The sequence below is a fragment of the Tenrec ecaudatus genome, chromosome 12, assembly GCF_050624435.1.
Source record: "Tenrec ecaudatus isolate mTenEca1 chromosome 12, mTenEca1.hap1, whole genome shotgun sequence".
In the NCBI taxonomy this organism is placed as follows: domain Eukaryota; kingdom Metazoa; phylum Chordata; class Mammalia; order Afrosoricida; family Tenrecidae; genus Tenrec; species Tenrec ecaudatus.
Genome location: NC_134541.1, coordinates 3081552 through 3108586, shown reverse-complemented (window position 1 = coordinate 3108586; position 27035 = coordinate 3081552). Strand labels below are relative to the sequence as shown.

At 56.4% G+C, this 27035-nt stretch overlaps 1 protein-coding gene across 1 annotated transcript; it reads left to right on the top strand.

Annotated features, from left to right (window-relative positions):
* Positions 1–502: 502 nt before the first annotated feature.
* Positions 503–22562, top strand: EDN3 (endothelin 3). The gene is made up of 4 exons (XM_075527684.1): positions 503–554; positions 1119–1368; positions 21583–21759; positions 22442–22562. The coding sequence occupies exons 1-4, from the start codon at positions 503–505 to the stop codon at positions 22560–22562; spliced, it is 600 nt and encodes a 199-aa protein (XP_075383799.1).
* Positions 22563–27035: the final 4473 nt, after the last annotated feature.

Below are 27035 nucleotides of genomic sequence, written 5' to 3'. Positions count from 1 at the left end.
CCAGCGCTGGGGAGGCGGGGCGCAAGGGCTCTCCTGCAAGGGGAAGTGGCCCTGGAGAAAAGTCCCTACCTCGGGCCCTGAGATCAAAAGGAGCACCCAGCCCACAGAGGCTTGTTCGCATCTCCGGCTGCAAGTCAGAGCGAAGCGAGTGCGCGCGCGCGTGGCCTTCCCCAGCTGTCCCGGCCCCCACGGCACCCCACCCCACTCCACCCTACCCTCCCACCGCCCCGCCCGTCCTGCGCGCTGGCTGGCTGCCGGCGCCTGGGAGGACCCCCCGCGAGTCCCGGGTTCAAAGGCCCGCGCAGCTCCGGCCCGGGGGCGGGGAGCTGAGGGTGCGGGCCAGCAGGAGAGCCGAGCGCACTGAAGCCTGTGCAGGGACACCAGAGAGCTGCAAGCGCCGCCGTCCCGCCACTCCGCCCTCCAGTCCGCGGTGCCCGAGCTGCGCCCCTGCGAGGCCCCCAGCGCTCTGCCCCGGCCAGGGGCTCCGGTCTGACGGGGGTTCATGGAGCTGGGGCTGTGGCTGCTGCTGGGCCTCACGGTGCCCTCCGCTGCAGGTAAGCGTGCGCGCGCGGATCGGAGTCGCCCCGCTCCAGGCCAGAGCGCACACAAAAGGCCCGGGATTGGAGGCGGGTGGGGTGGGGTGTGGGGGAGAGCTCAGGGACCCCTGCCGGGCAGGGAGCCACCACTCGCCTGGGCAGACCAAGCTGGGAGGTGCCTGGGCAGAGGCGGAGGGCACAGAGGACCTGGGAGCTGGGGAGTGGCAGTCTGCTCAGGCTCTGGAGACTTGGATGAAGTTTTCAAGAAGTTGGAAACTTTTTCAGAAATTTAGCAAAGCACTTCCAAAGTGGGTACAGAGTGCAAACGATTCCTGAGCGCCCTGCCCAATGAGCCCCCTCCTCCCTGGCTTTTCAGAAACTAGCAGAGTTTGACACTTTGTCCAAATGTGCGCTCCCCCACCCCCCCACCGCCCCAACTTGGAGACTCTGCAGAAAATGCCACTTGGTTTGCATATTTTTCAGGAAGTTTGGTGGCAGCCCCTCCCCCCAGGTGTTTGGGGATAAACGCCTGAGGAGGGGGTGGTCTGTGTTCTCAGGAACCTCTCCATCTCCCCCCTGCAGGATTTGTCCATCTCCCTCAACTGGGGGGCGCCAGCAGGAGTGATGAACCAGGGGGCCCCCCTGCTGCAGCTGACTCTGAGGTCACCATGGCTGCGAGGCGGGGTCCCAACCCTGGCAGCCCTGGTCCTGAGCAGATGGCCACCGGGGCTTTTGCACGACCCCGGGCACGCCGCTGCACGTGCCTCACCTACAAGGACAAGGAGTGCGTGTACTATTGCCACCTGGACATCATCTGGATCAATACTCCGGAGTGAGTGGGGGCAGGGGCATGGCTCTCCAGCATGGTAATGAGGAGGGCCTGAGCTCACCCACCCTGCAGGGCCCAGAGCCTGCCCTGGCTCTTGCTTGGGTCCCCTGCCTGCTCGGATCTTGTCTGCCATTGGGAGGTGGGACATTTGTCTCTAGCCATACCCAGAAGTAACTCAATCCAGGAGTTTCTGATTGGGGGAGGGGGAAAGAATTGAGCCAGGCTGGGGGATTAGATACCTGAGAGTCCCAGGAGCCTCCAAGGGAGACCAGGAAGTTCATTTTGCTGGGGCAGAGGGAGGGGTCCCTCTACTGCAGGGTCCCCTCTGAGGAGGAGGGGCTAACATCCCTTGAGAACACAGGGCTCTCCAGAGAGTGAGGGGTCTGCCCCACAGGTGGACACGCCACCTGGACCAGCCCTTTCCAGCCCCAGTGCCCCTGGCATGGCCTACCCACACAGTACCCATGATGCCAGCTGAGAAGGGTCCAGAAACCCCCTCACCCCAGCCTTCCCCCTTCCAGATCACGGAGGATGACTCTGTGTGGGCAGGGTCACTGGGCATCCCCAGTCCCTCCCTCAGCAGGCAAGGGCCCCTTGCTCCAGGCCACCAGCCCAATATGCTCTAGTTGCTGGGTCCCTAAAATCCTAGCATCAGACCACCCTCAGAAGCAGGGTGATCTGCAGGTCTCTTAGGGCTGGTTCCCGGGACCTAAGGTGCAGTTTCTAGTTAGGCTTCTATGCCAGCAGGCAGCTTTGCTCAGGAGTCAAGCCCCCTCCCTGTCTTCTTTCCCCTGTGGTCCCCCACGTGGGGCCAGTGGTGGTGGTGGGTCCTAGACAGGGCTGTGATTGATGGCTATCTAATCTCAGACAGTCATCAGGTCACCTTTTATTAGCACGTCCATCACCTTGACACTTGTCCCTGCCAGGCAGGCATCTTATCTCTTTGCATGTGTGATGGGAGCAGATTCAACGGTGCCCGAGTCACTGGGTAGCTGCCCTAGACGGAGCTCTTGCCTTGGCTAGAGTCCCAGTCAATGAGCCAGAAGGAAACAGAAGAGAGGACACAAAATTCAGGGCAGAGGGTCTGGAGCCAGGGAAGGCAGCGGGTGGGGAAGGTGTGCCAATCCCTCGAGCCCTGGCTGGATGGGCAGCACTGGCTGGAGATGAGACCGTGAGGCTGAACGCACGCGGCCTGACTGCAATCCCGCTCCTTGACCTGTTGTCTTGTCTGGGCCGGAACAGAGCCAAGAGCTCTGACTTTTTCCAGGATAGCCAACTTGCTAACTCCCCCCCCCCCCCCCCAAAGTTTGATTTACTTCTTCCCTTCCTCCGTGGACTGAGGCTGGTTTTAAACACTGGAGAAGAATGATTAAATGCGGTGTGTGTGTGAGCCCCGGCTGCTACCCGGGGAAAGAGATGACACTAGCCAGATGTACGTGTTTGGAGGTGGATGAGCGAACTCATCTCGGTCTGCATGGGTTTTCAGACGGGCCTGGGCTGGCCTGGCCCCTCCGTTCCTTCTTCCCCACCGCCTTCCTTCTCTGTGGGACTGTTGACACCCACAACCATCTGCTCCCTTGGAAATATTTCCAGCCAGGTGGGCATCAGGGGCAGTGGGCTCAGCGACAAGTGTGTGGTCTCTGACCAACCATCGGAGCTGCTGGGTAATCAGTTTTTCTCACGGTTCCCACATGTGCCCTAACCCTGGAGGTGGGGGTTTGACTAATTACTGTCTTAAGAACCTGCCAGGTTGTGTCGAGAAGATCCTCCAGTCCAACCCCGGGCTCAGTCCTCTGGGACTTGAGAGTGGTCACTCCTCTCTGGGCCACCAGCGCCTATGGCCGTCCTTCCATGTGACGTGAATTTAGGGCTCCCCTCCCACTCTGTGGCTTTCTCCAACTTCTCCTTAGCAGACCCTTCTGGTACCTTTTCCAAGACCTCTCCTCCATGGCGAGACTGACTCTGGTCCCTGCCGCCAGAAAGTCAGTGAGCCTGGAGGAGTCCGTATCCTTGAAAACGAGCATCTTGGACTTTGGGGAAGGACCCAGTGGTGCAGCTGTGAGAGCGCCTACTGCTGATGGGAAGGCTGGTGGTTTGAAGATGCCGCGGTCTGCTTCCATGACGGCGGAGAATGCCTGGAGCAGTTCTACTCTGCCCCGTGGGTCACTCGGAGTCAGAGATGACTTGCCCGCCATGGAGTTGGCTTTTCACTTGGTTGGTGGATTTGAAGTTGGAGTGGTTTCCAGCACTGGGAGTCTTTCATCCCACCGACTCCTAGGCCCCACGGAGCTGGAGTCTACAGTCCTTTGAAGGGCCCTGCGGGGCTGCAGGCGTGTGTGGGTAAGCGCCTCCTCTGAGCTGTGCTTAAGGACCCAGGGAACTGCAGGGCTGGTGCTGGGCTTCTTGTGTGGATGCTCCTGGTCAAGACTTCCGGGATGAGCAGGTCTCAGATTCTGCAGCCCCCACCACATATCCGGTCCTCTGGGACTTGAGTATGGCCCCTGCTCTCAGAGTCACATAGCACCCAGGGGCCATCAGTCATGCTCGGTGGACTGGGAGGGGGAGTCCAATTCCCTGGCTTCTTCCTATGTTTTACCGTCAGTGTGGTTCTAGCCCACCATCTCCCTCCCCCAGGTGAGGGCTCCTCTTCCCGGGAGCACGGGCACCCTTCCCTGCACCATTCTGGGGGCATGTGTGTTTCCCAGGGGATTCCGGGCATAACCTCTCACCTCTCCTGCAAAGGAACCACTGTGCCCTTTGGCAGCTGTATTCTTATCCCTGTGGCGGGTGGTCGAGACCACGGTGTGATTCCTGACTGTCCTTGGCCTTAGTGGGCTGCTCTGGTCCTTCTCTACCCCCTCAAACCCTACCACTGCCAACCGAAGCACCCAAAGCCTAAAGCAGAGGCGACCTTCTGTCTGATGAGCCTGGGCACTTGGTGCCGAAGGAGACGGAGAGCATGGAGGTGGCAGAGCCAGGAGAGCCCGTGTCTCCATCCTGTGCGAGGCAGGCTGCTCTCAGGATTGTTGTTCCTGGCTGCTGGAGGGTTGCCACTCCACTCATGGGGGGCCCCACTGCCTGGCCCAGGCCCTCCCCATGGCTGCTTGCAGACTGGACCCATGAGGTTTCCATGGGCTGATTTTTGGAATTAAATGGCGGCCTTCCTAATCTGTCTTAGTCTGGAAGCTCTGCTGAGACCTGTTCCCATCACACAAGCCTTCATGGGCACACAGCCATGGCTGCACCTGAGCTGGGCTGGCTGGGGCTCTAATCCAGGACTCCCAAGTGGCCACTGGGCAAGACTTCTACCGCTGAGCCAGCCCTGCCCTACACACCATGAGCTTCTTCCCAAACAGAAGTGTCCAATGAGGCTGTTGGGGACATGAGTTCTAGCCACCCCTGCCATCCCGGTGGGGCTGCAGGCATGCCTGTGCATGGAAGGGCCCTGCCCCTGTGGCCGTCCAGGGGACCAGAGGGAAGCATTTGGTGTGATGGTGACGGTGCTTGTTATGCAAACACAGAACAGAGACACATGGGCTGACAAGTAGGGAGGTGGTTGTGGAGGGGCGGGCTCAGTGGGGAAATCTGGGACCAATCATCTCCTTGAGAACTGACAAGGTCAGCTCTGTGCCTGGCCCTCCTTAGCCATGTGACCCCAGGGTCGCTGTAGGGCGACCTCCATGGCTGTTTTGAAAGATGGAGGTGTCAACTCAAGGAGTGGGGGCCTGTGGGCGGGGCTCCCTGTAGCACAGCGGCTGCCTGCGTCCCCCTGGACGGCCAAGGCCGGCTTCCATGTGCGGTGAGGCGTGCCAGGCTTGCTTAACCCACACAAGCAGCATTTGTCCTGCGCACTTCCCCTCGGCCACCTCCCCATCCCCCAAAGGAGTAAAGGGGGGGGGAAGGGAATTACGGGAGGAACGTTTGCAGTGGCACTGGGTGGATTCTACCATGAACATCAACATCCTGGCGGAGCCTGGCGGAGCCTTCTGTGTTCTTCAAGGAAGATCCGTCCCAGGTTTCCAGGCAAAGAAGGAACGTTCCACATTTCAGAATGCCCCGGTGGAACAGGCTGGCTCGCGAGCCAATTCCTATTTATGGGGCATTCGCGGGAAGACTGAGGAGCCCTAATGGCCCAGTGGGTTAATTTTCGGGTGATGTGTCATGCTCCAAAGCTTTTACGGTGCCCTGATGGTGAAGTGGGTTAAGCATGCAACCTTGAACATCGGTGGTTCAAGACCACCAGCCACACCAAGAGAAGACCATGAAGCTGTCTGCTCCCATAATGATATACAGCCCTGGAAGCTCTATGGGGCAGTTCCACCCCATCCTACGGTGTCCCTGTGGGTCGGAACGGCCTCAATGGCCATGGAATGGTGTCCTCCCTGCTGTGTGTCTCAGCCTGGAAGTGTCCATGTGGGAAATTGTTGAGGGCAGAGGGGAGGCTCTTTCTGCACCCCTTTGGAAGAGCCATGAGTTTCAGGAGGAGGACGGACATGGGGACGGGTGTGCAGTCCACCAGTGCTGCCCAGACAGCGTCCCCTGAGCTCTTAGCTGGGTACCATCATCCTCTCTGGCGACCCCATAGCAGAAGGCCCTCGTGTGTGGCCACCACCCTGCTGTGGGCAGAGTCTTGTGTGTCTCTAGGACGCTGGGCATGTTTTACCACATGGAGCTTCCTGAATAAGACCAGCTGGAAAGGAAGGCCTAGCAAACACTGCCCAAAATAAGACTGCAGAAGCCCTGTGGGTGACTGGGTCCCGATCCTGCGGTGCATGGGGTCCCCAGGGCCTAGGCTCAGTGACCGGGAGTAGCTGAGGCAACCTTCCTGAGCCTGGGAGGGTGCGTCGCTCACAGAGATGACTGGGCTTTAGGGAGGGAAGCAGGCTGGAAGTCTGGTCCCTGCCCTGGCTGCTCCCGGAGGCATTTTCTGGAGACCTGCTCACAGGGGCTTCAGTGCCGCCTCAGTCTGGGGGGCTCCGAGCTCACTCATCCAGCCCGTGTTCACTGGGCACCCTCTAAGGCAGCACTTGGTGGGCCCTGGGGACACTGCGGTGGGGGCTGAAAGACCAGTCTCTTCCATCCACAACACCCCTGTGCTTTCCGATAGTGACGCTCCTTGTGAGTGCCTGCTGCCTGTCAACACACTTGCCCTTCTCAGCATGCTCAGCATCACGTGTGAGAACAAGCTGAACTCTTTGGGTGACTGGGTTGTCATTGGGTGACATGCAGCTGATTCCTGGGGGTTTCCAGGCTGTCACCCCACAGGGGAAGGCCTCTGGCCTTTTCTCCCCAAGAACCAGCCAGAGGATTCGAACTGATAACCTTTAGGTTAGCAGCCAAGCACTTAACTGTTGTCCATCTAAGAGCAACACCGAGCCAAAGGATCCTGACTCATGGGGACAGGGCATAGAGTTGCTGAGACTGTCCATCTTTACGGGAGCAGACAGCTGCTTCTTTTTTCTCCCTCGGAGCAGCTGGTGGGTTTGAACCGTCAATCTGTGATGAGTGACCCAATGCCTAACCCACCACGACACCAGCAGGGCTCCTGGAAAGCAGAAATCCTTGGGTCACCACCTGCTGGTAGTTCTGTTCTAGAGACACGACCAGAGCAGCAGGGTTCCATGAACTCCTGCTTGGCTCCCCGTCCGTCGCGGGCTTGCTCCTTCACTGTGCCTGCTGTGTTACCTCTGGGAAGTCGGCCGTCCTTGCTGGAATCTCGGCAGAGCAGGGGTGTTTGTGCGTGTGTGTGTGTGTGTAAACACGTGTGCAATTAGAGGGGCCCTGTCTCTCACTCGGTCCCTAATGCGTGGTTTTTCCTCTTCCTGGGCACTGTCCCATACCTCAAGTCTGTCCGGCAGCTTGGTGCCCAAGACAGGTGATGAACCTGTTCAGACCCACCCCCAGCTGCAAGCTGGTGCTGACCCCAGAGACTGGTGGTAATTACAGAGAAATGGGCCCCGGATTGTGGCATCCACATTCCCACCCAGAGGTGGGGCAGAGTCTGGGCGGGGATCCTGCATCTGTGCTAAGGGGAATCAGCTCCCCGATCCGCTGCCAACTGAGGTGAGAGGAATCTGTTGATCACGTGAGAAATTACTGCCTGGGAGCCAGTCTGCACCGGAGGCTTGAAGGCAGGGCTGCGTTAGCAATTGCCCATGATGTTGGGACAGAACTGTGCTCACAGGACTGTCCATGTCTGGTTTTTGGAAAGGAGGGTACAGGATGTTCTTCTGAGGTGCCTGTGGCCAGCCTCAAACAGAAAACCTTATGTTTACCAGCCAAGTGGGTTGACTGTTTGCCCCACTGGGGCCTGGAAGCAGCTTCTCTTGAGTCGGTGCCATTGCGTTGGTTCCGACTCACAGTGACCCACAGGGCAGAGCCTGGCTGTCCTTGGGTCCCCAAGGCTGCACCAGAGCAGATGGGCACGTCCTTACTCCCACACAGCTTCGGCCTGGCTGACCCGCAGTCTTCCTGTGACCAGCCAGGCACTTAGTCATTGACTCCTAGCAATCTCCAAGTCAAGGAGACCCAAACTACGACCACAAGTCCATTCCGGTGCTTAGGGCTTATCGGTAGAGTTTCTAAGGCTGTACACTGCAATGGAAGCAAACAGCCTCGTCTTTGTCCAAGGACCTGTGGAGCTTTGAACCACCAACCATGAGGTCAGTGGCCCAACACCTAATCCATAGGGTACTGTGGGTGGAGAGAGAGAGAGAGAGAGAGAGAGAGAGAGAGAGAGAGAGAGAGAGAGAGAGAGAGAGAGAGAGAGAGAGAGAGAGAGCTTTACTTTCTTGCAGCTCAGAAGGGCTGGAAGTCCAAATTGAGGGCTGAGCTCTGGGCGGCTGCCAGGGGTCCTGCCGCCAGTGTGAGCAGTCTCTCCTCTTTGGCAGTTTCGTTCCCTGTGAAAATCCTTCCTGGGCCCGAGCGCCTTCGCCAGCAGTACCTCTTTCCATGGTGAGCGAACAGGAAGTGGTTTCCAGGTGATGGGAGCATCCCACTCTTGGTCTAACTCAGAGCCAGTCTGCACTCTCTGTGGCACAAGCCCCACTGACTGCCGGAAGTTGATTCTGATTCCTGGCGACCCCTTAGGACAGAGTAGACCTTTGTTATGGAAGCAGACAGTCTCCTCTTTCTCCGGAGGGGGTGGGGGGACCGCCAACCTTGAGGTATGCCGAGTAGACAGTGTAGATGTTTTCAAGAGGCACTGCATCTTTGGGGGGAACAAATGGCTCCCTCTTTCTCCCATGGAACGAGCGCCTGGTGGGCTTGAACTGTCAGCCTTGCACTTTGCGGCCCAACGTGTAACCCACTGAGCCACCAGCACCCCTCATTCTAATCCACCCATCCCTCCAGGATGTGACGACAGCCTGGGGCCTTCAGGGAGTGAGTCCCAGGCCCAGGGAAGGTGTGCCTGGCCACCTCTCCGTTGCTGATAAGCAGCTAGATAGAGCCACTTGTGGGCAAAGGTCAATGCCAGGCTGGGGCAAGGGCTGGCCCCTCCCTGTCTGTCCTGCCCAGCTTATTCTCTGCCTGGCCCTGCCTGGAGGCAGAGGCTGGAGTTCAGAGGAGCCGTCACCCGAACTTAGGAAACTACAGGACCGAGTTTGAGAAAAACAAGTCCAGGATCTTCCTCTGAGAAGGATGCTGGCCACACTCAAAGTTGCGTTGGCCCCACGGTTCTGGTTGGTGGTGGTCGAAGCCACTGTGAGTGGTCCTTTCCCCGTGGTGTGTGGTGGGCCCTCGGATTTGAAACGGGTGGTCTGCGTCTTCGTTCTGAGCTCTGGGCGGCTGCCAGGGGTCCTGCCGCCAGTGTGAGCAGTCTCTCCTCTTTGGCAGTTTCGTTCCCTGTGAAAACCCTCTCAGTATTCTGACATTGCTCTGAGGATGTGTGGAGGGCATGGCTCTTCTGAGGCTCCTCTGGGACCTTGGGCCCAGAGGCGGGTTGGTTTGCAGGGCAGCCTGGCCCAGTGGTGGTGGTGTCCTATGGTGGCCCTGGAGGGAGTGTGTGGACTCTCTGGAGGAAAGAGCCGGGGGGGGGGGGGGGGGAGAGGCACTTGGCCTTGAGACTGGAGGAGATGAAAGTTCAGGCATCTTTGCTCTATGCAGCTCATAGGAATTCCAAACAGAGGAAACAGCGGCAGCAGCGGCAGGCACAGCTCCTCTGAGGAGGCACCTGGGTGGCCGGAGATGGCCCTGCTCTCCGTGCCCATCCAGGCCTGGGCCCACTGGGGCTCAAGTGTCCCAGGTGCTGCTCACCATCTTGCCTTCGGGAGCCCTGCATCACCCACTGTCCACCTGGGCAGGACACACTCTTCGGCTCTGCTCACTGCAAGTCAGGGCTCGGTGGAAGGGGTAAAGTGGCAAAGACACACAGACATGTCCACGCACGCAGGAACACACTTACATAGAGACCAGCTTACACACCCATAACATGCAATGCCACACAGACACACACACTCACACAGTTGCATTCACACACAGACACGGGCATACACAACATATTTACACTCACACAGGCACTCTTACACACAGATGCACACTCAACACTCACATAGACACGGGCACATATTCTCCCACATGGACACACTCACACACTAGCACATACTTCCCTGCTCATACACAAACACACCCAATTCAGACACACAGATGCACACACATACACAGTCTCACATAGACACATACAATCTAGTCACACACAGATGAGTGTTCACACAGACACACTAGCACATTCACACAGATACACACAACATGCTCACAGACACACACTAGCATGCACTCAACACAGTCACACACCACACACTCACAAACACACACCAGCACACACTCAGACACAGGCAGACACACTCACATAGATATACACACACCACACTCTCACACAGACACACTACACACAGACACAGGTATGTACCTGCATTCACCACACATAGCCACATAGATGCCACCTGTCCAAACACACTTGTTCACACAAGGTGACCCACAGAGACACAGGTATACATGCAGTCTTGGGTACACACACACACACACACACACACACACACACTTTCCCCTTCTGGGACACAGGCGTCAGTCTCGTTCATCAGGGAAATCATCGGGAAAGTGGAGGAGTGGGGTGGGACACCCTGGAGGAGTCCCTTGTCTAGATGCTGCTCTGGGGGCCCCCACCCTTGTGTCTCCCAAGCCCTCTCGTCTGCCGCACCAGCCTGGGCTCTCAGTGGACCCCAGAGTGTTAGGAGACCCTCAGAGAGGCTTGGAGATACCCATGTTCTCTTTGGTGTCATCTACTCAGGCAGATGTGCAAGAAACTGTCGTCATCAGTAGCCCAGAGTCCTGCCCCTCATCTGGACTAGAGTCCCCTTCCCAGAAGTCCGTGAGAAGATTTGAAGGCTGTCCAGGCTGGGCCGCTTGGTCCTTTCTTTCTCTGCAAGGACACAGAGTCCCTCGCTGTGTGCTCTCGGCTCCTGCGACTTGGGGAGGGTGACATGGCTCTGCCCCCAACCCATTGGGCCAGAGAGATGATACACGCCCGAGGAAACAAAGATGACCGTGAGAATCCCACATGAGCATGTTCACTGAAGACCAGGTCCCTCCACAGCCCGGCTCTGGCCCCCGCCCCCCTGCTTCCCGATGGAGAAGACTGGTTCCTCTAGTGGGGGCTCCGGTAGGCTGTGCCTTTACAAGCCCCCGTCGGCTCGGTGGCAGGGAGCATGGTGTTTTTGAGTTTGTATGCCAGAGAACATCTGCCTGGGCAGACCTCTTCCCTCACCGGGCCTGTCCCACTACTCACCCATCGCCCATTAGTACCTACGAAACACCCCCAAGTCAACGATCTCCCTCTGCATGAACGGTCTAGGGACATTAGTCCCAAGCTTGGACAAGACTTTCAGAATGACTTCAGCAGCAGGAACACCAGCTCACCGCCCTCCCCTCCCCCGAGTGTTCCCTCTCTCCTTCAAGGGTGCCCCTCCTGGTCCTATGGAGACTCAGCTGTGCCTGGGTTCCAAGACAACTTTCTGGTTCCAGGCTTAAAGAGTCCCCTGGGGTGACCGCACCCGAGGGTCCCCCGGCCTCGATGGGGGTGTTGTAGTTGTCTGGTGCCCCTAGTTCTGATGGTAGGGACCCTAACTTCACACAGCAGAAGCACTGCAGACCCATCTCACCACTACCCCTACCCCCCCGTTGTTAGCATTGAGCCCACCCTTGCAGCCTGCCCACCTCGCCGAGGGCCTTCTCTGCGCCCCTTCCTCCCTCCACGTTACCCAGCACGGGGTCCTTCCCCAGGAACTGGTCTCTCCTGGCCACATGTCCACAGCATGTGAGCTGAAGTCTCGCCATCCTTGCTTCCAAAGAGCCCTCAGGCTACCCTTCCTCCACCAGGTCTCTCCGTGCTCCTGGAAGTCCGTGGTGCTAGACTCCAGGGCCCCCTGGACCCCATGAGGAATCCCAGTCTGCTCAGTTTTGAGACAAGTGGCCCATCTAGTGAAACTCACCCAGGAGACACCCCAGCTGTGATCCCACCCTGTCCTCTTTGTCACGTTGGGTCGAGTCCTTGTCCGATTGTGCCCTGTCTGTTCTTTATGTGAGATCTGCATGCTGGCATGTGTGTCTCCTTTTTTTATTTAAAGGGGTTCAAAAGGTGTCTGCCTCTCCTGGGCTCCCTCACATGTTAAAAACACTCCTCCCTCCGTGGCTTCCCTCCAGCTTGCTCCTGGACTGGGCACTGTCTTGAGCCACGTCAGTCTGCAGCTTCGCATGGAGTTGTAATGCGGCCTGGGCGGGCAGACCCGGGATCTGCCCTGGAATGCGCGGGGCCCGGGGGGCAGGGGGAAACCCTAGCCCAGCTCCTAAGAGCATGTGTGTTGAACCATATGTGGGGGAAACAGTGAGTCTGCAGAGTCCCCCAGATGGCCACCTCATGCGCCCCCACGTGCCAGAGGCCTCTGTGTCCCTAACATTTGGTGTTGGGCCACAGCTCTGGAAAATCCCATGGTGAAAACAGATGCATTTCCCACTGACCTCAAGTGCATCTCTGCATCTGACCTCAAGTGCCCTTCAGGGCTGGTGGCCTGAGCTGGGGAGCGGTGGCTGTCAAACGGGGTGCATGCACACACACTGGGGCTCTGGAGTTTTGGTGTGAGAAGATGGTTTAAGAGCGCACACAGTTCAGGGAACACCTTCCAAATGCAGTGGAGTGGATCCTGGGGACCTCAGAGCTGCCTGGAGTGGGGCAGGCCCCGCCCCCAGCTCTCGGTGCTCCCCAAAGTAGCTGTTTCCTGTGGAGAGACCCAAGGTCAAGTGCTGCCCTGGTCTCCACTGCTCTGACAAAAGTACCAGATGTGAGTGCCTTTAATACTCAGGAATTTATTTGTGTTCACAGGACAGGGTTTTTTTAAGAGCAGAACCCCCCATGAAACTCATGACCAGCGAGTCTGGCCTGACTCACAGGGACCCAGCAGGGCCGGTGGAAGTGCCTCACTGGGTCACCAAGACTTCCCACCCTTCCTAGTGGGGAGGCTATGGGCTCAGGTCCTGGCTTGATCTTCTTTCCGGTGAGCAGCCAACAGTGCTTACTGCCTCGCCGGGGCTCCTGGAAGTTTCAGGAATAAGCATGGGGGGGGGGGGGTGGTCTAGAAGTCTAGATTCAGGGTGCTGGCTCTAAAGGAAGGGTCTTTCCATCCAAACTGGGATAGGGGGTGGGGAGTCTTCCCCCCAGATTCTCCACCTTCTCTTGGGCATTTCTGGGAGATGTGCACGTGACACCTGGCTTTCCCCATTTCATGCTCAAATGACAGCGGGGAACTGGAGGTGGAGCTGGGTGCTGGATGGGCCTTGAAGAGACCAGAGAGAGGGCTGCCTGGGGACTCCTGTGCTGGGGGTTCCTCTGGAGCCAATGTCTCATAGCTTCCACCCTTGTGAGGAGGCCTGGTAGCATCTCTACTGACTCTAGTCTGCTGTCTGGATCCTCACAGGCGGGGGCGGTGTGGCCAGCGGGGCCCACTACCACGAGCGGGCCCTTCCGCTTCATCTCAGTAGAGCCCATGGTCCTTCTAGGGCAGCGGTCTTCAACCGTCCTCATGCCGCAACCCTTTAATACAGTTCCACATGTTCTGGTGACCACCCCAACATAAAACTATTTTTGTTGTTACTTCACAACTGTCATTTTGCTACTGTTATGAATTGAGTGACCCCTGGGAAAGGGTTGTTCGACCCCCAAAGGGGTTGAGACAGGTTGAGAGCCACTGTTTAGAGGAAACCTTCGAAGTCGGGCCTATTGCAGGACCCAGGAAGCTGAAACCCATTACATGCACCAGGAATGCTATGTCTTTAAGTGACCAGGTAAGGTCACAAGGAGCCCGGGGGTACAGTCATTACATTGCGTGACTGCTACCTGAGAGGTCGGCGATTGGGTCCCACCGTCCAGGTGTGTGGGGGAAAGATGTGTCCGCCAGCGTCTGTAAAGCTTACAGCCTTTGGAGCCCTGCAGGGCTCTAGGGCTGCTGGGTGTCAGAATCGACCCCGTGGCCTTGGGTCGGGTTTTGATTGGTCTTGCCTAGAAGTCATGGATCCCGACGACTTCACGCATCCATTTCTTTTTTTTTTTTTAAACGTTTTATTAGGGGCTCATACAACTCTTATCACAGTCCATACATATACATACATCAATTGTATAAAGCACATCTGTACATTCTTTGCCCTAATCATTTTCTTTTCTTTCTTTTTTTTCTTCCCTTTTCTCTTTTTACATTTTATTAGGGACTCATACAACTCTTATCACAATCCATACATATACATACATCAATTGTGTAAAGCTCATCCATACATTCCCCGCCCCAATCATTCTCAAAGCATTTGCTCTCCACTTAAGCCCTTTGCATCAGGTCCTCTTTTTTTCCCCCTACCTCCCCGCTCCCCCCTCCCTTGTGCCCTTTGTAATTTATACATCGTTATTTTGTCGTATCTTGCTCTATCCGGAGTCTCCCTTCCCCCCCTTCTCTGCCGTCCCTCTCCCAGGGAGGAGGTCACATGTGGATCCCTGTAATCAGTTCCCCCTTTCCAACCCACTCACCCTACACTCTCCCAGCATCGCCCCTCACACCCTTGGTCCTGAAGGTATCATCCACCCTGGATTCCCTGTACCTCCAACCCTCATATGTACCAGTGTACAGCCTCTGTCCTATCCAGCCCTGCAAGGTAGAATTCGGATCATGGTAGTTGGGGGGAGGAAGCATCCAGGATCTGGGGGAAAGCTGTGCTCTTCGTCGGTACTACTTTGCACCCTGACTGACCCATCTCCTCTCCTAAACCCCTCTATGAGGGGATCTCCAGTGGCCGACACTTGGGCCTTGGGTCTCCACTCTGCACTTCCCCCTTCATTCAATGTGGTATATATATATATATATATATATATATATATATATATATATATATATATATACACACACACACACATATTCTTTTTTTTTTTTGCATGATGCCTTATACCTGGTCCCTTTGGCACCTCTGATCGCACTGGCTGGTGTGCTTCTTCCATGTGGGCTTTTTTGCTTCTGAGCTAGATGGCCGCTTGTTTATCTTCAAGCCTTTAAGACCCCAGACACTATCTCTTTTGATAGCCGGGCACCCTCAGCTTTCTTCGCCACATTTGCTTATGCACCCATTTGGCTTCAGCGATCCTATCACACGCATCCATTTCTTCAGCAGGTATTATTGGGCTTTACTCTGAGCTGGACGCAGTCAGTTGTCCTGTGTGCAGGCATGAGGGAGCAGGCAGACCCTTGGATTTAATTGTCCCTTATGCTACCAGGCCTCTGCAGAGAACTGGTTGCCACTAGATGCTTGTCCATTACTTTAAGTACCCAGCCACTTCCTGTCGTTCGTTAGTTCAGTGTTTCTAGCCTGCTGGAAGGAAGCTCTGAGCTAGTCTTTACGAGAGTAAATTCAAGTCACTAACCCTTTATTTCCTCGCCCAACAAGATAGCCCTAAGCCCGGGAGAGGGGATGAATGACTTCTACGGAAGGAATTTAATAAAACCTGAAATCGAGCCGTCTTTAGAAAGCATGTGAGCGTCTAGCAATGATTTCTCTGGGGGATGCTGGGAGGTGGTATCTGGTGACCGCTGGTGCCTGGCAGCTGGGGCCTACAGTTGTTTCTTCCCTTCTCGGTCACAGGGCAGGTCAGCAGTGATGGGCCTCCTGTACATATGTCCCCTGGGCCCAGAGGCAATATGACTTTGGCGTTCTCATTTCAGAAGGAACAATATGAACTGACAGAGGTGGGTCACCAGCTCCTCACGTCTGACAGTTGTGACATGCATGTGTTCTATCATCAGGGACTTAAAAAACAACCTGAAAATCCCAACTGTGCTTGCCACCGAAATGGAGCCTGGGTGGTGCGTGGTGAAGCACTTGGCTATGAACCGAAAGGTTGGCGGATCGACCCCCAGCCGCTCAGAGGGAAACGAGGGAGAGGCGCCCCACTGGCCATCTGGGAAGCCCCCTCGGACAGTTCTCCTGTGTAACAGGGTCCGCAGGACTGGGAGCCCATGCAAGGGCGGTAGGTTTTATGGTTGTGGGGAGAGAGGTAATGCCGGGTCCTACGCTGGTCACTGTGACGTAGGTCTTATTCCCTGATTTATGGGACAAGCCACTGGACCTGAGGATTTAAGTTCATGTGTAGCAAAAGGAAAGGTGTCGAGCTATGGGGGGGGGGGCGACTAGGGCAAAAGGGGTCGGTGTGCCCGGGCTGCAGGAGCCATCGCCAGACTGCGTGGTGGCTGCCATGGTGGAGTAGAGGCTTTGTTGTCAGTAGCCCGTCCTCCGGCTTTCTAAGGGAAATCTAGAAATCGGAATGTTCGTGTGACATTTCCTGATGAAGAAAGCAAGCACGATCGATTGGAGGGATCCATAAAGGGCCACGATGTCAATTCCGTTCTGGAACTTTCTGGGCACAACTCATTTGCTATCCGTGACCAAAGAGCGGCAAAACTGAAACCAATCCCACTGTCACCGAGGCAAGTCGGATGCAGAGTGGCCCTTGGGGGCAGAGCGGCTCCATGGCTGCAAACCTTTAAGGCAGCACACAGTCTCAGCGTCCTCCCTTGGCGTGGCTGGTGGGTCTGAACCACTCACCTTGAAGTGAGCAGTCCCAGGCTCACCCCACACTGCCACCAGGGCCCCTTGACCAAAGAGCAGCAGTGCTCATTGACTTCATGTGATCACATGGCGGAGTATTTTCTACACAGGGTCTCGCTCCATTTGCCCAATGACCCCTTTTGTAGATCAGGCTTAGTGGAGACGTTGGGGGCGTTGTCAAGTGAGAGGTTTACTACATAGCAATGGGAACAGGGGGGCTTTCTTTCTGCTCCCTTGGCGCCTTCCACGCACCTCTCTGTTGCCTGTCGAACCCATCGCTCCACGTGTGCACCAAGAGCAGGTGTGCTCGCGGCTAAGTTGACTGTGACTCACAGCAGGCCCGAAGGACAGAGTGGAGCTACTCCAAAGGGTCCCCAAGGTCGTCATCTCTACCAGGGTCAGTGGAGTGGCCGAGCTGGAGTGGCCCAGGAGCTGCAGCAGTGGGCTTCAGCCTAGTCTGAGGGACGCTGGCACGGGACCAGAGCAGACATGCTTCTTGTGACCCTTTGTACAGTAGAAGACGATACCAGTTAAACTAACACAAGATCATGACAGTGTGGTGGGGAGGGTGGGGAGGGTGCTTAATCCAGTCCTAGTGGAGTCCTGAAAACCGTCAAAGCCAACTCAACTCAACCGGACAATCTGTCCAGAAGCCCGCCGCTACCCTTCTCGGTGGGTTTGAACTGCCGGCCTTTTGGCTAACTGGCCCAGCTCCTTGGCCACTGCTCCACCAAGGCTCCTGATCTATCTCAGAGGCAAAGCATTGCCCACTCCACAGCGAGAGCGTCACCATGGCTGGATCCATGGTTTCCGTGACAATGTCAGTCCATCTCCGTGAGGCCTGACATCACCACCACTGGTTCTCCATGTCTTCACACGGTGTCCTTTGGCAGTGGGAGGTATTTCTTGGGTCCAAAGCAAGTGAGGTGAGGTCTTGCCACCTTTGCTTCAAAGGAGCCTTCTGGCTGTCGTTCTCCTTACCCAGATCTGTATGTCCTTCTGGAAGTCCTTGGTATACCCAAGAGCCTTTGCCAACACCACAGTTGTCAGCTAGTGCACCAGCTTCTGTGTCTGTATGGTTTGCCCTTGACCTGTTCTCAGAGCTCACGGGCATGTGAGTGCCTGAGGACAGCCATCTATTGATGCAGTTCTGTTCCCCCATCACTCTCAACCCAACACCTAGGTTGACTGCAGGTGCGTGGCACTCATTGAAGATGCTTTGTAATGAGCTTTTGGTTATTGAACTCTAAGGAATTCAGACCTCCTGGACCAGGATCATCTCCTTGTGAGCAGCCAGGTGCAGAGTTAACTGTTCTGATTTGCTCAGCCTGGAGCGAGGCTTATGGCGGGCACAGAAGGGGTGGGAGGCCCATCTACTCTGGAGGTGCTCAGAATACCTTTGCAGACTGGGGTCCTGATTCACCTCTGGCCACAGCCGTGAGGAGTTGATGGGACTTAGAGACACATGCCTGCTCTTCTAGACCTTGTGACAAGTCCAGGGCCCCAGAATACCTTATACAATGTCCCTGAGCCTAACCCCAGGGCCAGTAAATGAATCTTCCACAATCTGGCATGCAAGACCGGAACAGACATCTAGGTATGTGTCCGCCGACCCACAGAGTGGCCAGGGGGTGGTAGATGGAGCTAGAACATGTAGGCTGGGGCACCGACATGCAACAGAAGTGGCCCCTTGAGGTGTGGGATGGAGCAGGGACCAATAAAAAGATACTGCATTTTCCTGGGCTGCCATAGTACAGCATGGAATTCAAGGATTCTGGGAATTCCATTTTCCATCCTGACCTTCCAGGCTGATTTGAAGTTCTACGAGGGGGCTTCCAGAAGTTCATGGAGAATGACATTCAAAGAAGACAGAATCTTTCCATGGACTTTTGGACACCTCCTTGCATTCGTCCAGGTATAAGGAGAGCTCTTATCAGTTGATGTGGACCCTTAAAATGTTAAGCCTATGGGATGCGGGTCTCCATTTGTACTCCCGCCCCAGACCCTGCAAACTATCGGGTGGGCCTGCTGGATCGGGATCATATTTGAGAACACCACGTTGACGTAATCCCCGCATGCCGATAGATCCTGATATACTTTTAAGACATTCCTTTTGGTTGGGCATTGTTGCGATCTGTTTCAGGGGGGTTATTGGAAATATCCTTGCAAAGATCATCCTGATACATTTTTGTGCAAAGTTACAACTGTTTCCTTCAAACCAATGGTAGACGTGGACGTGCGCGCTCATAGGCAACGACTCTCTTCATCACTTTATGTAAGAAATTGCCAACCAGATCCGGCATCCCCATAGTGAGCATCGACAGCGTATGAGAAATGTCCCCCTGGCCTCGGGTCCCTGAGAGTTTATGTTGCAGCACTAACTTGTGACCGTGATCTTGTGCTATCAGACTTTTAAACTCAAGATCATGACAGAGCGGTGGGGAGGGTCCTAGTCCAATCTAAGCGGTGTCCTGAGAACCAAGGACAACCACACACACTCCATAGAGTCCGCTCCCATGCATACTGACCTTGTAGGTCAGAGTTTCCAAGGCTGTTGGCTTTATGGACGCAGACGGGCTCCTCTTTCTCCCATGGAGTAACTGGTGAGTTTGAACCACTGACCTTACGAGGTGCAGCTAAGTTCATCGCTGGGGCATCCCCAGGGCTCCTTCGAAGCAGGTTACCCAAGCCCACTTCTTTTGAGCCCATTCTGACTCACTGCAATTCTGCAGAGCAGGTAGAACTGCCCCATGGGGCTGCCAAGGCTAAACGTCTCGACAGAAACCGACTGCCACGTGGCGGGTCTGAACCATGGACCTTTGGGTCAGCAGCTGAGCATTTTAACCACTTGGCTGGCAGAAATCCCTGTCGTGTCCCCCACAGAGACAGCACTGTGGTCAGAGCTAGGCCATAGCTGTAAGTCGGAGTACCTGAGACCACCAGAACCCAAAGAGAATGGAAAGACACTTCCCAGAACCCCTGGAGGGAAGGTGGCCCGACCATACCCTGAACACAGGCTCCTGACCACCAGAATGGGGAGACAAGTCTGTCCCCCTGGAAAGCACTGACCAAGCCTCCTACTTACTGGGCTTCCACACTCGCTCTCAGGTCAGGGTGGTGGGGAAGGCGCAGGGGCTGGCTCCCCAGGAAACACTCTTTGGGAGTTTCTGAAGCCCCCTTGGCACCTGGCTCTTTGAGTCGGGCAACAGGAAAGGTGAGCATTTTCTACCAATCAGTCCCTCTCGGCCTTGTTCCTGCACCTGTACCTGTCAGACCAGGGAGGAGGCTGGCTTCAGTGCACCGCCCACCAAGGCCTCGCAGACCCGCAGGCCTGCGTGGTGATGGGAAACTCAGATCGCACTCCTGTCGCTGCATAATCAACACTGAGACCTGGAAGGACCAAGTTCAGTGTCAAAGGGTAGAGATCTGATGTGACCTTGGTACTTGAAATGTACATCTTTCACCAGATCCGCCCACACAGCCATGCTGACCCAGTGTCCTTCGCCGCAGCCCTGCTTGCTTTCTCTAGTGGGTGTGGTTTGCTCCCCTCAGTGGTTCTGCCTAGGATGGGATAGAGCTCACCAGGACACCACAAGAACTGGGCAAGGAGGACGACAGAGACAATGGGGGGAATGCCTCTGCCTGGGCATCAGGTCACTGTGGGGAGTCCCCCCGCCCCTGCTTCTTTGGCCCTCACCCCAAAGTCTCTACGGAGAGTGTTTTTCAAATTAAAACAAATTCAATTTGGTTTTCTTTTGAAACCCCACAGCCAACGTGTGGCTGCCCGTTGAGGTGGGAGACTGGCATGTTGATGGGCAGTCTCAGAGAGAGACGCTCACGTGGTTCATCTCCGGGCCAGCCCCACGGGAGAACTTCCTGAAAAGGCAGCTTGGGTCGCCCTGGGGTGCTTCCCCAAGTAGTCAGCAGAGACCCCCACCCAGTCCTGCTCAGGAGCGCTGATGACTTAAGCATCTGTGTTTCACTTCAAGTCCCCCCGATCGCTCTCTCTCCTCCCCACCCCAATCCGGGCCATGTAAAAAATTGAATGGTTTGAGACTCTTCTTCCTCCTCTGACTTTCCCGAGGCCACTTCCGGGGCAGCCTTGGATCCTGGGTGCCCCATCCCCTAAGAGCAGTGTGGTTTTATCCAGTGGGGAAGCTGGGACTGTGTTTGTCTCAGTGCTATTGGGCCTGGAGTGAAAGCAACAGAAACTCACTTCTAGGGATAAGCCAGAGTAGGGCTCTCACTATGGTGGGTGGCCAGGCCAGGATTGGGGTACGGGCAGGGTTGGGGACCAGCAGTTTCCCTCAAGTGACCTCATCAGGTGCTGGAGGCACAGGACAGGATGGGAGGATCTGGGCAGGGTGTGGCCCCCGTTCTCAGAATGATTACTGGTCCTGAGGAAGCCAGGCAGAGCTCCGAGCTGGGGGGCTGAGCCTGCTCCTATGAGGCGCAGGGCTTGGGGTCTCTGCAGAAAGCCCATCACACGTCAAGCTGGGGTGGGGCAGGCCAGCTGGTACTTGAATACGTGTATTTGCTCCCAAACAGACCCACATGCGCATACCTCCATGCACACAAGCACACGGATATATGCACACATGCAGTGAACATGTGTGCACATTAACCCATGCAAACACAGGCATGTGCACACACACAGCTGTGAACACTCATACCCATGCACGCATGTGTGCCTACAAGTGTGCATGTAAAAATCCAGAATACACATGTGACCATGTGTTCACATATACGCACATATATGTGCACTCTCACACATACCTGTGCACACAGGTGTGTCCACCCACACCCTGCACGTACATACACGCACACTGATGTGACCCCCTCCCACATTGTACATATCCATGCGTGCGCACACACCATGGCTGCTGGCTCCTCGGAAAGGCTGAGGTTTCATACTTTCCAGCACTCAGCCCCAACCTGGTCTTTAGAGGATGGGGTGGGGCCAGGGCGGAACAAATCTCTCCAGGGGCTGCAGGGTTTTTTTGGGGGGGTGGGTGTCTCCCCAGGTCCTGGGTGTCACTGCAGCCTTCCTGGGTGCTGTGGGGCTCTGACACACTCTGCTCCTTGCAGACGCACTGTGCCCTACGGGCTGTCCAACCGCGGGGGACGCCTCAGGGGCAGGAGGTCGGCACAGCACGCCCCAGGGAGCCTCCCGCCTTCCACACAGACACACCTGCGCTGTACCTGTGCCCAGAGAGGCGACAAGGCCTGCACGCTCTTCTGCACCCGAGCCCAGGATGGCAGCAGGTACGTCAGCCTCTCCCCAAGCCCCGATCCCTGGCCACCCCCCACCCTTCCAGGGCTTCCTGGGTGCTCCCCTTGCCCATCACGGTGGGGGTTAAGCTTTTAGAAGGAAGTGTCTGACTATCCTGGGCAGGTGCAGCTGGCTCACTCAGACTGTCCTGACTCCGTGACCAGTGTCCCGGGCTTCGGAAGGTGGGTGGTGGCAGTGTCCCCTCTGCTGCCCATTCTCGTCCTAGGTTCTGGTCCAGACCTATCTCCTCTGCCGACATGGCCCTTCATCAAAATCAGAGTAAGCCCCAACATTGGAAATTGAACAATTTGCACCCCCCCCCCCAACAGACACAAACCCGCTTTCAGCGTGCTTCAAGCTTCTCCTCGATGCACAGGGAGCAGCGTGGCACCCCGGTGGCGGAGTGGGCATGAGCTGGCTGCCAGCCACAAGGTCAGCAGTTTGAAACCGCCAGCTGCTCCTCAGGAGAAAGACAGGGCTTTCAGCTCCCACTAACAGTTACCAGTTTCAGAAACTCAGGCGCAGTTCTACTCTGTCCTCTACGCTGGGCTGTCCTCGGCATCGACTAGATGGCAGTGAGTTCGTGTTGTTTAAAGAGAGGGCCCTCCAGGCTTCCTGCCTCCCACTCCCCCGGGCGGAACCAGGTGAAGCCCCTCTGTCTGAGTACGTCCACAGCTGCCTGATCCCTGTTTCTTACTTGATGGCCCCTCGGCCCTCACCATCTATTGCCGCTGCCTGCGAGAAGCCAGTGAGAAGCTGTGAATTCGTGAACATGCAGACCCTGCATGCGGTGTAGTCGGGGATGCCAGTTCCTGCCGAACCAGGCTCCGGAACGTTCCCAGTGGCAGATGTTTCGATAGCAGATCACCAGAACTTTCTTCCAAGACACCTCAGCACGGGTTCCAAGTGCTAACCCTCCAGGCAGCAGCCAGGCACGGGGGTTTGCCCTCGTAGCTGTGATCACTAGCATGTGCCCTTGTGAATGTGAGCCAGCAGGGGTGTGCCTACACCTCTTTCTCTTTACTCTGGAGCAAGACTCATTCACCCAGCCCAGCTCAGGCGCCCTTCAGTGGGGAAGACGCCATCACTGCTCACCTTGGCACCTGCAGAAAACAAAGGCAGACAGGTGCACACGCACAGCAGGAGCGATGGGGGAAGGTGCCAGCACGGGCTGCCTGGGAAACCCCGAGTGACACACTGCTCCTTTGCCCGCTCGGCTCTTCAACACCTGCTGACGGTCATAGCAGTGAGGACGGACTGACCTCGGGGACCCCATGTGTGTGAGTCCGGTCAACTAGGAAAACAAATCCAGGGAGACACTCACATGTATGTCAGTGAGAACTTTATATCAAAGAGCAATTGTATATTGAGAGAAACATCCCAGCCCAGTCCAGATTAAGCCCATAATTCCAATGTTAGCCCATCTGTCCGATACCGGTCTATAAAGTCCTCTTCTGATTCATGCAATGACACTGGATGCAGGAATATCATGAGCCAGTGGGTGGAAAGCCTTGTAGATCCAGTGGTGTGGAAGCATCTCGGCGCTGGCGTGGGTCTCCACGTGGCTTCTCCAGTTCCCAGGTTCTGGGCCCATCAGCGTAGCTCCATGTGTCTTGCCAGCAGGAAGATGAAGCAGAGAGTGTGTCTGCCCTCCAGTGAGCTATTTATCTCTCACGTGCCTCCAAATGAGGTCATGAAGCTGCGACCTGACTGACAGGCTAGACTCTGCCCCTTTGCAAGTTGACAGACGATGTAAACTGCCACACTGTGAGTTTAGTTCCAGACCACCACAGGACAGCAAGTGTCTCCACATACATTGCCCAGTTTCCCTGTGCGCGGAAAACTGATGTCTGGCGTTGTCCTCAGGAGGATGAAAGGACCCCTGGAGGCAGCGTGGGACTGCTCCCCACGAAATTGGGGAGCCCCAGCCGCCCTGAGGGAGCAAGCAGAAGCTGTCCGCTTCCATAAAGATGGACAGTCGCGGAGGCCTGGGGAGCAGGTTGGATCTGTCCTCGCGCAGGCTGGCTGCGAGTTCGACCTGACGCGGTGGCAGTGGGCTAGGCTTGGGTTCTGGTGATGTGTGAAGTGTGATCACAGGCTGGACGAGTCTGAAATCCTGTGAGAATGGCCCGAGTGGGACGGAGACGGGAAGGGAGCGGAGGCTGCAGGGAACATGGCACCCAGAGACCTCCTGTGCTGCACCCAGCATCTGCAACACCTGCTCAAGCTGAGGAGAACACTGGGCGATCCCTGTCCAGGCCACCGCTGGATCCACAAACTCAGCCACCACCGCCACTACCTCCTCCAGAAATGCAGGATGGCTCAGTACAGCCCTCACGGCACTCCCAGGGCAACAGGAAGCCCTGCAGAGGAGAGGGATTAACTGTCTGAGGCTTATTTTGGGTGGGGGGATGCCTAGGGATCAGCATCTGGCTAAAGAAGGTGCCCAGTGGGAACCCCACCAATGTCAGGGTCAGGAGCATTGCACCCCCAGGTGACCATGATCCTGGTTCATTATTCTGTAGGCAAAAGGCTGGAGCTGCGGACAGACAGATGGACACCCCGTCTCCTGCTCTGACTGCCCCCACCCCCCGCTTACACCCCTTCCAGCCTCAGGCTCTGGGCCTGGGCAGGCTGGTCAAGGCAGGGCCACCCACACAAGCCCATGTCCCCACTCTGCCCCCAGCAACCCTTGGTGTTTGTGAGAGCACCTATCTTCTGGAACCTAGCAGTGTGGGCAGAGGGGAATGACAGCCCCGTGGCAGCAGACTCCCCCAGGCCCCCAGTTTGTTTTATGATTATTACTCTTATTTGTCACCAGCTCCGCTCTTGGCCGGAGAGGTCCTGGGGGTCTCCTGCAGCCGAGGCGGGCGCATTCGTCATTCCACCCATTAGAGACGGGCATTCACAGCCCATCCATCCGTGGCTCTGCACTGCGTCAGTAATTTATGTCCATAATCATCGCCGGGAGGCGGCTTACATTCCTGCAGGGACGGATCAGGAGAACAGGCCTCCCTCAGGATCCAGGAAGCTTTCCAAATTGGTGGCAGATTGCTTCTAGTGGTCCTGAGAGGGGCCCGCCAACACCTGTAAAGAACACAGAGAGGGCGGGGGCGGGGGCGGGCGAGGCGTCAGGGAGGGGTCCCGGGAGAGCGTGAGTCAGGCCACAGCTGCTCCTCCACTCGCCTGGCCGTCCTGTCTCCATCTCTCTCTTCCGCACCCAAATCCCAGCTCCTTTCAGGGAGGATGGAATTTGATTAAAGCCATCCATCCATCCCACCATCTACTCATCGCTCATGCATTCATTCAGCGCGGAGCTGCCGAGCATCTGTGACGTACCGGGCGTCCTTCCAGAAGCTGAGGGCCCTACAGGGACCTTGGCAAAGGGTTTGCCTTAGAGGGGATGTGGGCAGCATGCAGAGGGGGGGCACACCAAGAGAAACAGGGGTGACCTCGGGTTCCTAGACAGTGCAAGCGGGGGACATAGGGGAGGTCCAAGCTGCTAAGTGAAAAGTAAGTCATTCATGTCCACCCAGCAATGCCTCACCCGATGACCTACCTCCTAGAAATAAGCCATTAAAAACGATGGGCTGCAGGGGCCCTGGTGGAGCCGCGCTTAAGCACTGGGCTGCCAACCAAATGGTCAGCAGTTCAAGTCCACCAGCTGCTCCGAGGGAGAAAGACGAGGCTCCACAAAGATGAAAGTCCCGGAAAGCCTACGGGGCAGGTCCCCTCTGTCTTAGCGTGGTCCATTGAGGAGGAATCTACTCAGCTGCAGGAGATGTGTTTGGTTCCTGTTATCACGCCCAAAACAATGAAATAGGACTGGTCTGTGTATTATGTGCACACGACCTGCCCACCACCCACCACCCCTGGAGTCAGCTCCACCCCGACACACCTGGGCTGGTGGGAGACAGGATCCACGTGGCCACCTGGTCAGTGTCTGCTGCTGTGAATAGCATCCTTCTGTTGAGTGTGAGGAAGATGAGGCTGGGGGAGCCCAGGCCACCCAACCATAAGGCTCAGCCAGACAGCACCCCACCATCTCCTGGTTCCCCCCAGGTCTGTCTGATTTACGCAGGTGAAGCTCCCACACAAAGTGTTCCTGGGGAAGCAGAATAGCTAATGTATTCAACCATGATGTTTGCTTTCATGGCAATTCCCCGGAGTGGCCTCCCATCCTCCGAGCGAGACCCGTGCAGATGAGGCCATGCTCTGAGCGGGCTCCAGCGCCAAGCCTGCTTGTGGGAGAGCCACACCTGCGAAGGTGGTCCGCAACTCTGGAGTAACTGAGACACCCTGGAATTGCCCAGGCATCCTGGCATCACCCAGGTGCTCTGATGATGAGTCCCGGGGTGACCCTCGGCTCCTCTTCCAGCCAGACCATAATAGGCAGAACCATCACATCAACACTGCCACCAGGGAGGTAGGTCGATGGCCAAACAATCAACCAGGGGAGACCCACAGGGCTGCATTTGTGCGAAGGGACTGGAGAGAAGGTGGGACAGATCAGGAACACAGCGAGGAAGTGGGGGGGGGGGTGCACTGTAGGGACTACAGTCGTGACACAGCGCTAAATGTGTGTGGATTGCCAAAAGGAAAACCGGTTTGCTCTGTAAGCTTCCTCCCAAATCACCATGGAGTGCTAAACACATCTGCGAGAGAGGCAGACCGCAGTCAAGACGACCCTTGGGCAAAGAGCTACCTGGTAACTCACCCCTTCTCTTCTCTGCCCCTCAGGTGGGTTGGCGTCCAGGAGGGACAGCGCCAGTGGGCTGTCGAGTGACACCCTCCCTGCTTGCCTAACAGGGACCTCCACTTCCCCCGCCTGCTGGTGTCACTCTCTCAGGAGCCCTCCGGAGAACGAGGCCTTGGCGTCTTGTCCCAAGAGGCTCCAGCTCTGGACATCCACGGGTCAAATGTCCGCCTTCCTGGAAAAAAGGGACAACTTGTGCCTGGGGAGGAAAACCCCACCAAAGAGCACTACATTCTGACATACCACCACCCCAAATGTGGCCGGCCTGTGGAGCCCGTGTCCCCAACTGGGTACACTGATCCTAAGAGTGCCTGGGAGCACTGGTGTCCTGGAGGACATTGTTTCGGGGAGAGGGGCAGTGTGTTGGATAGTCCACATGCTGGCTAGTGGTGTGGATTCTTTTTGAGAATTACTGGACCCCAGGGTGAAAGTCTTGCCAGTGTTCACAGGTGTATGTCATATGGTCAAGGGGAGGGACCTGGTGGGAGACCAGGCCATCACTGGTGCATGCCA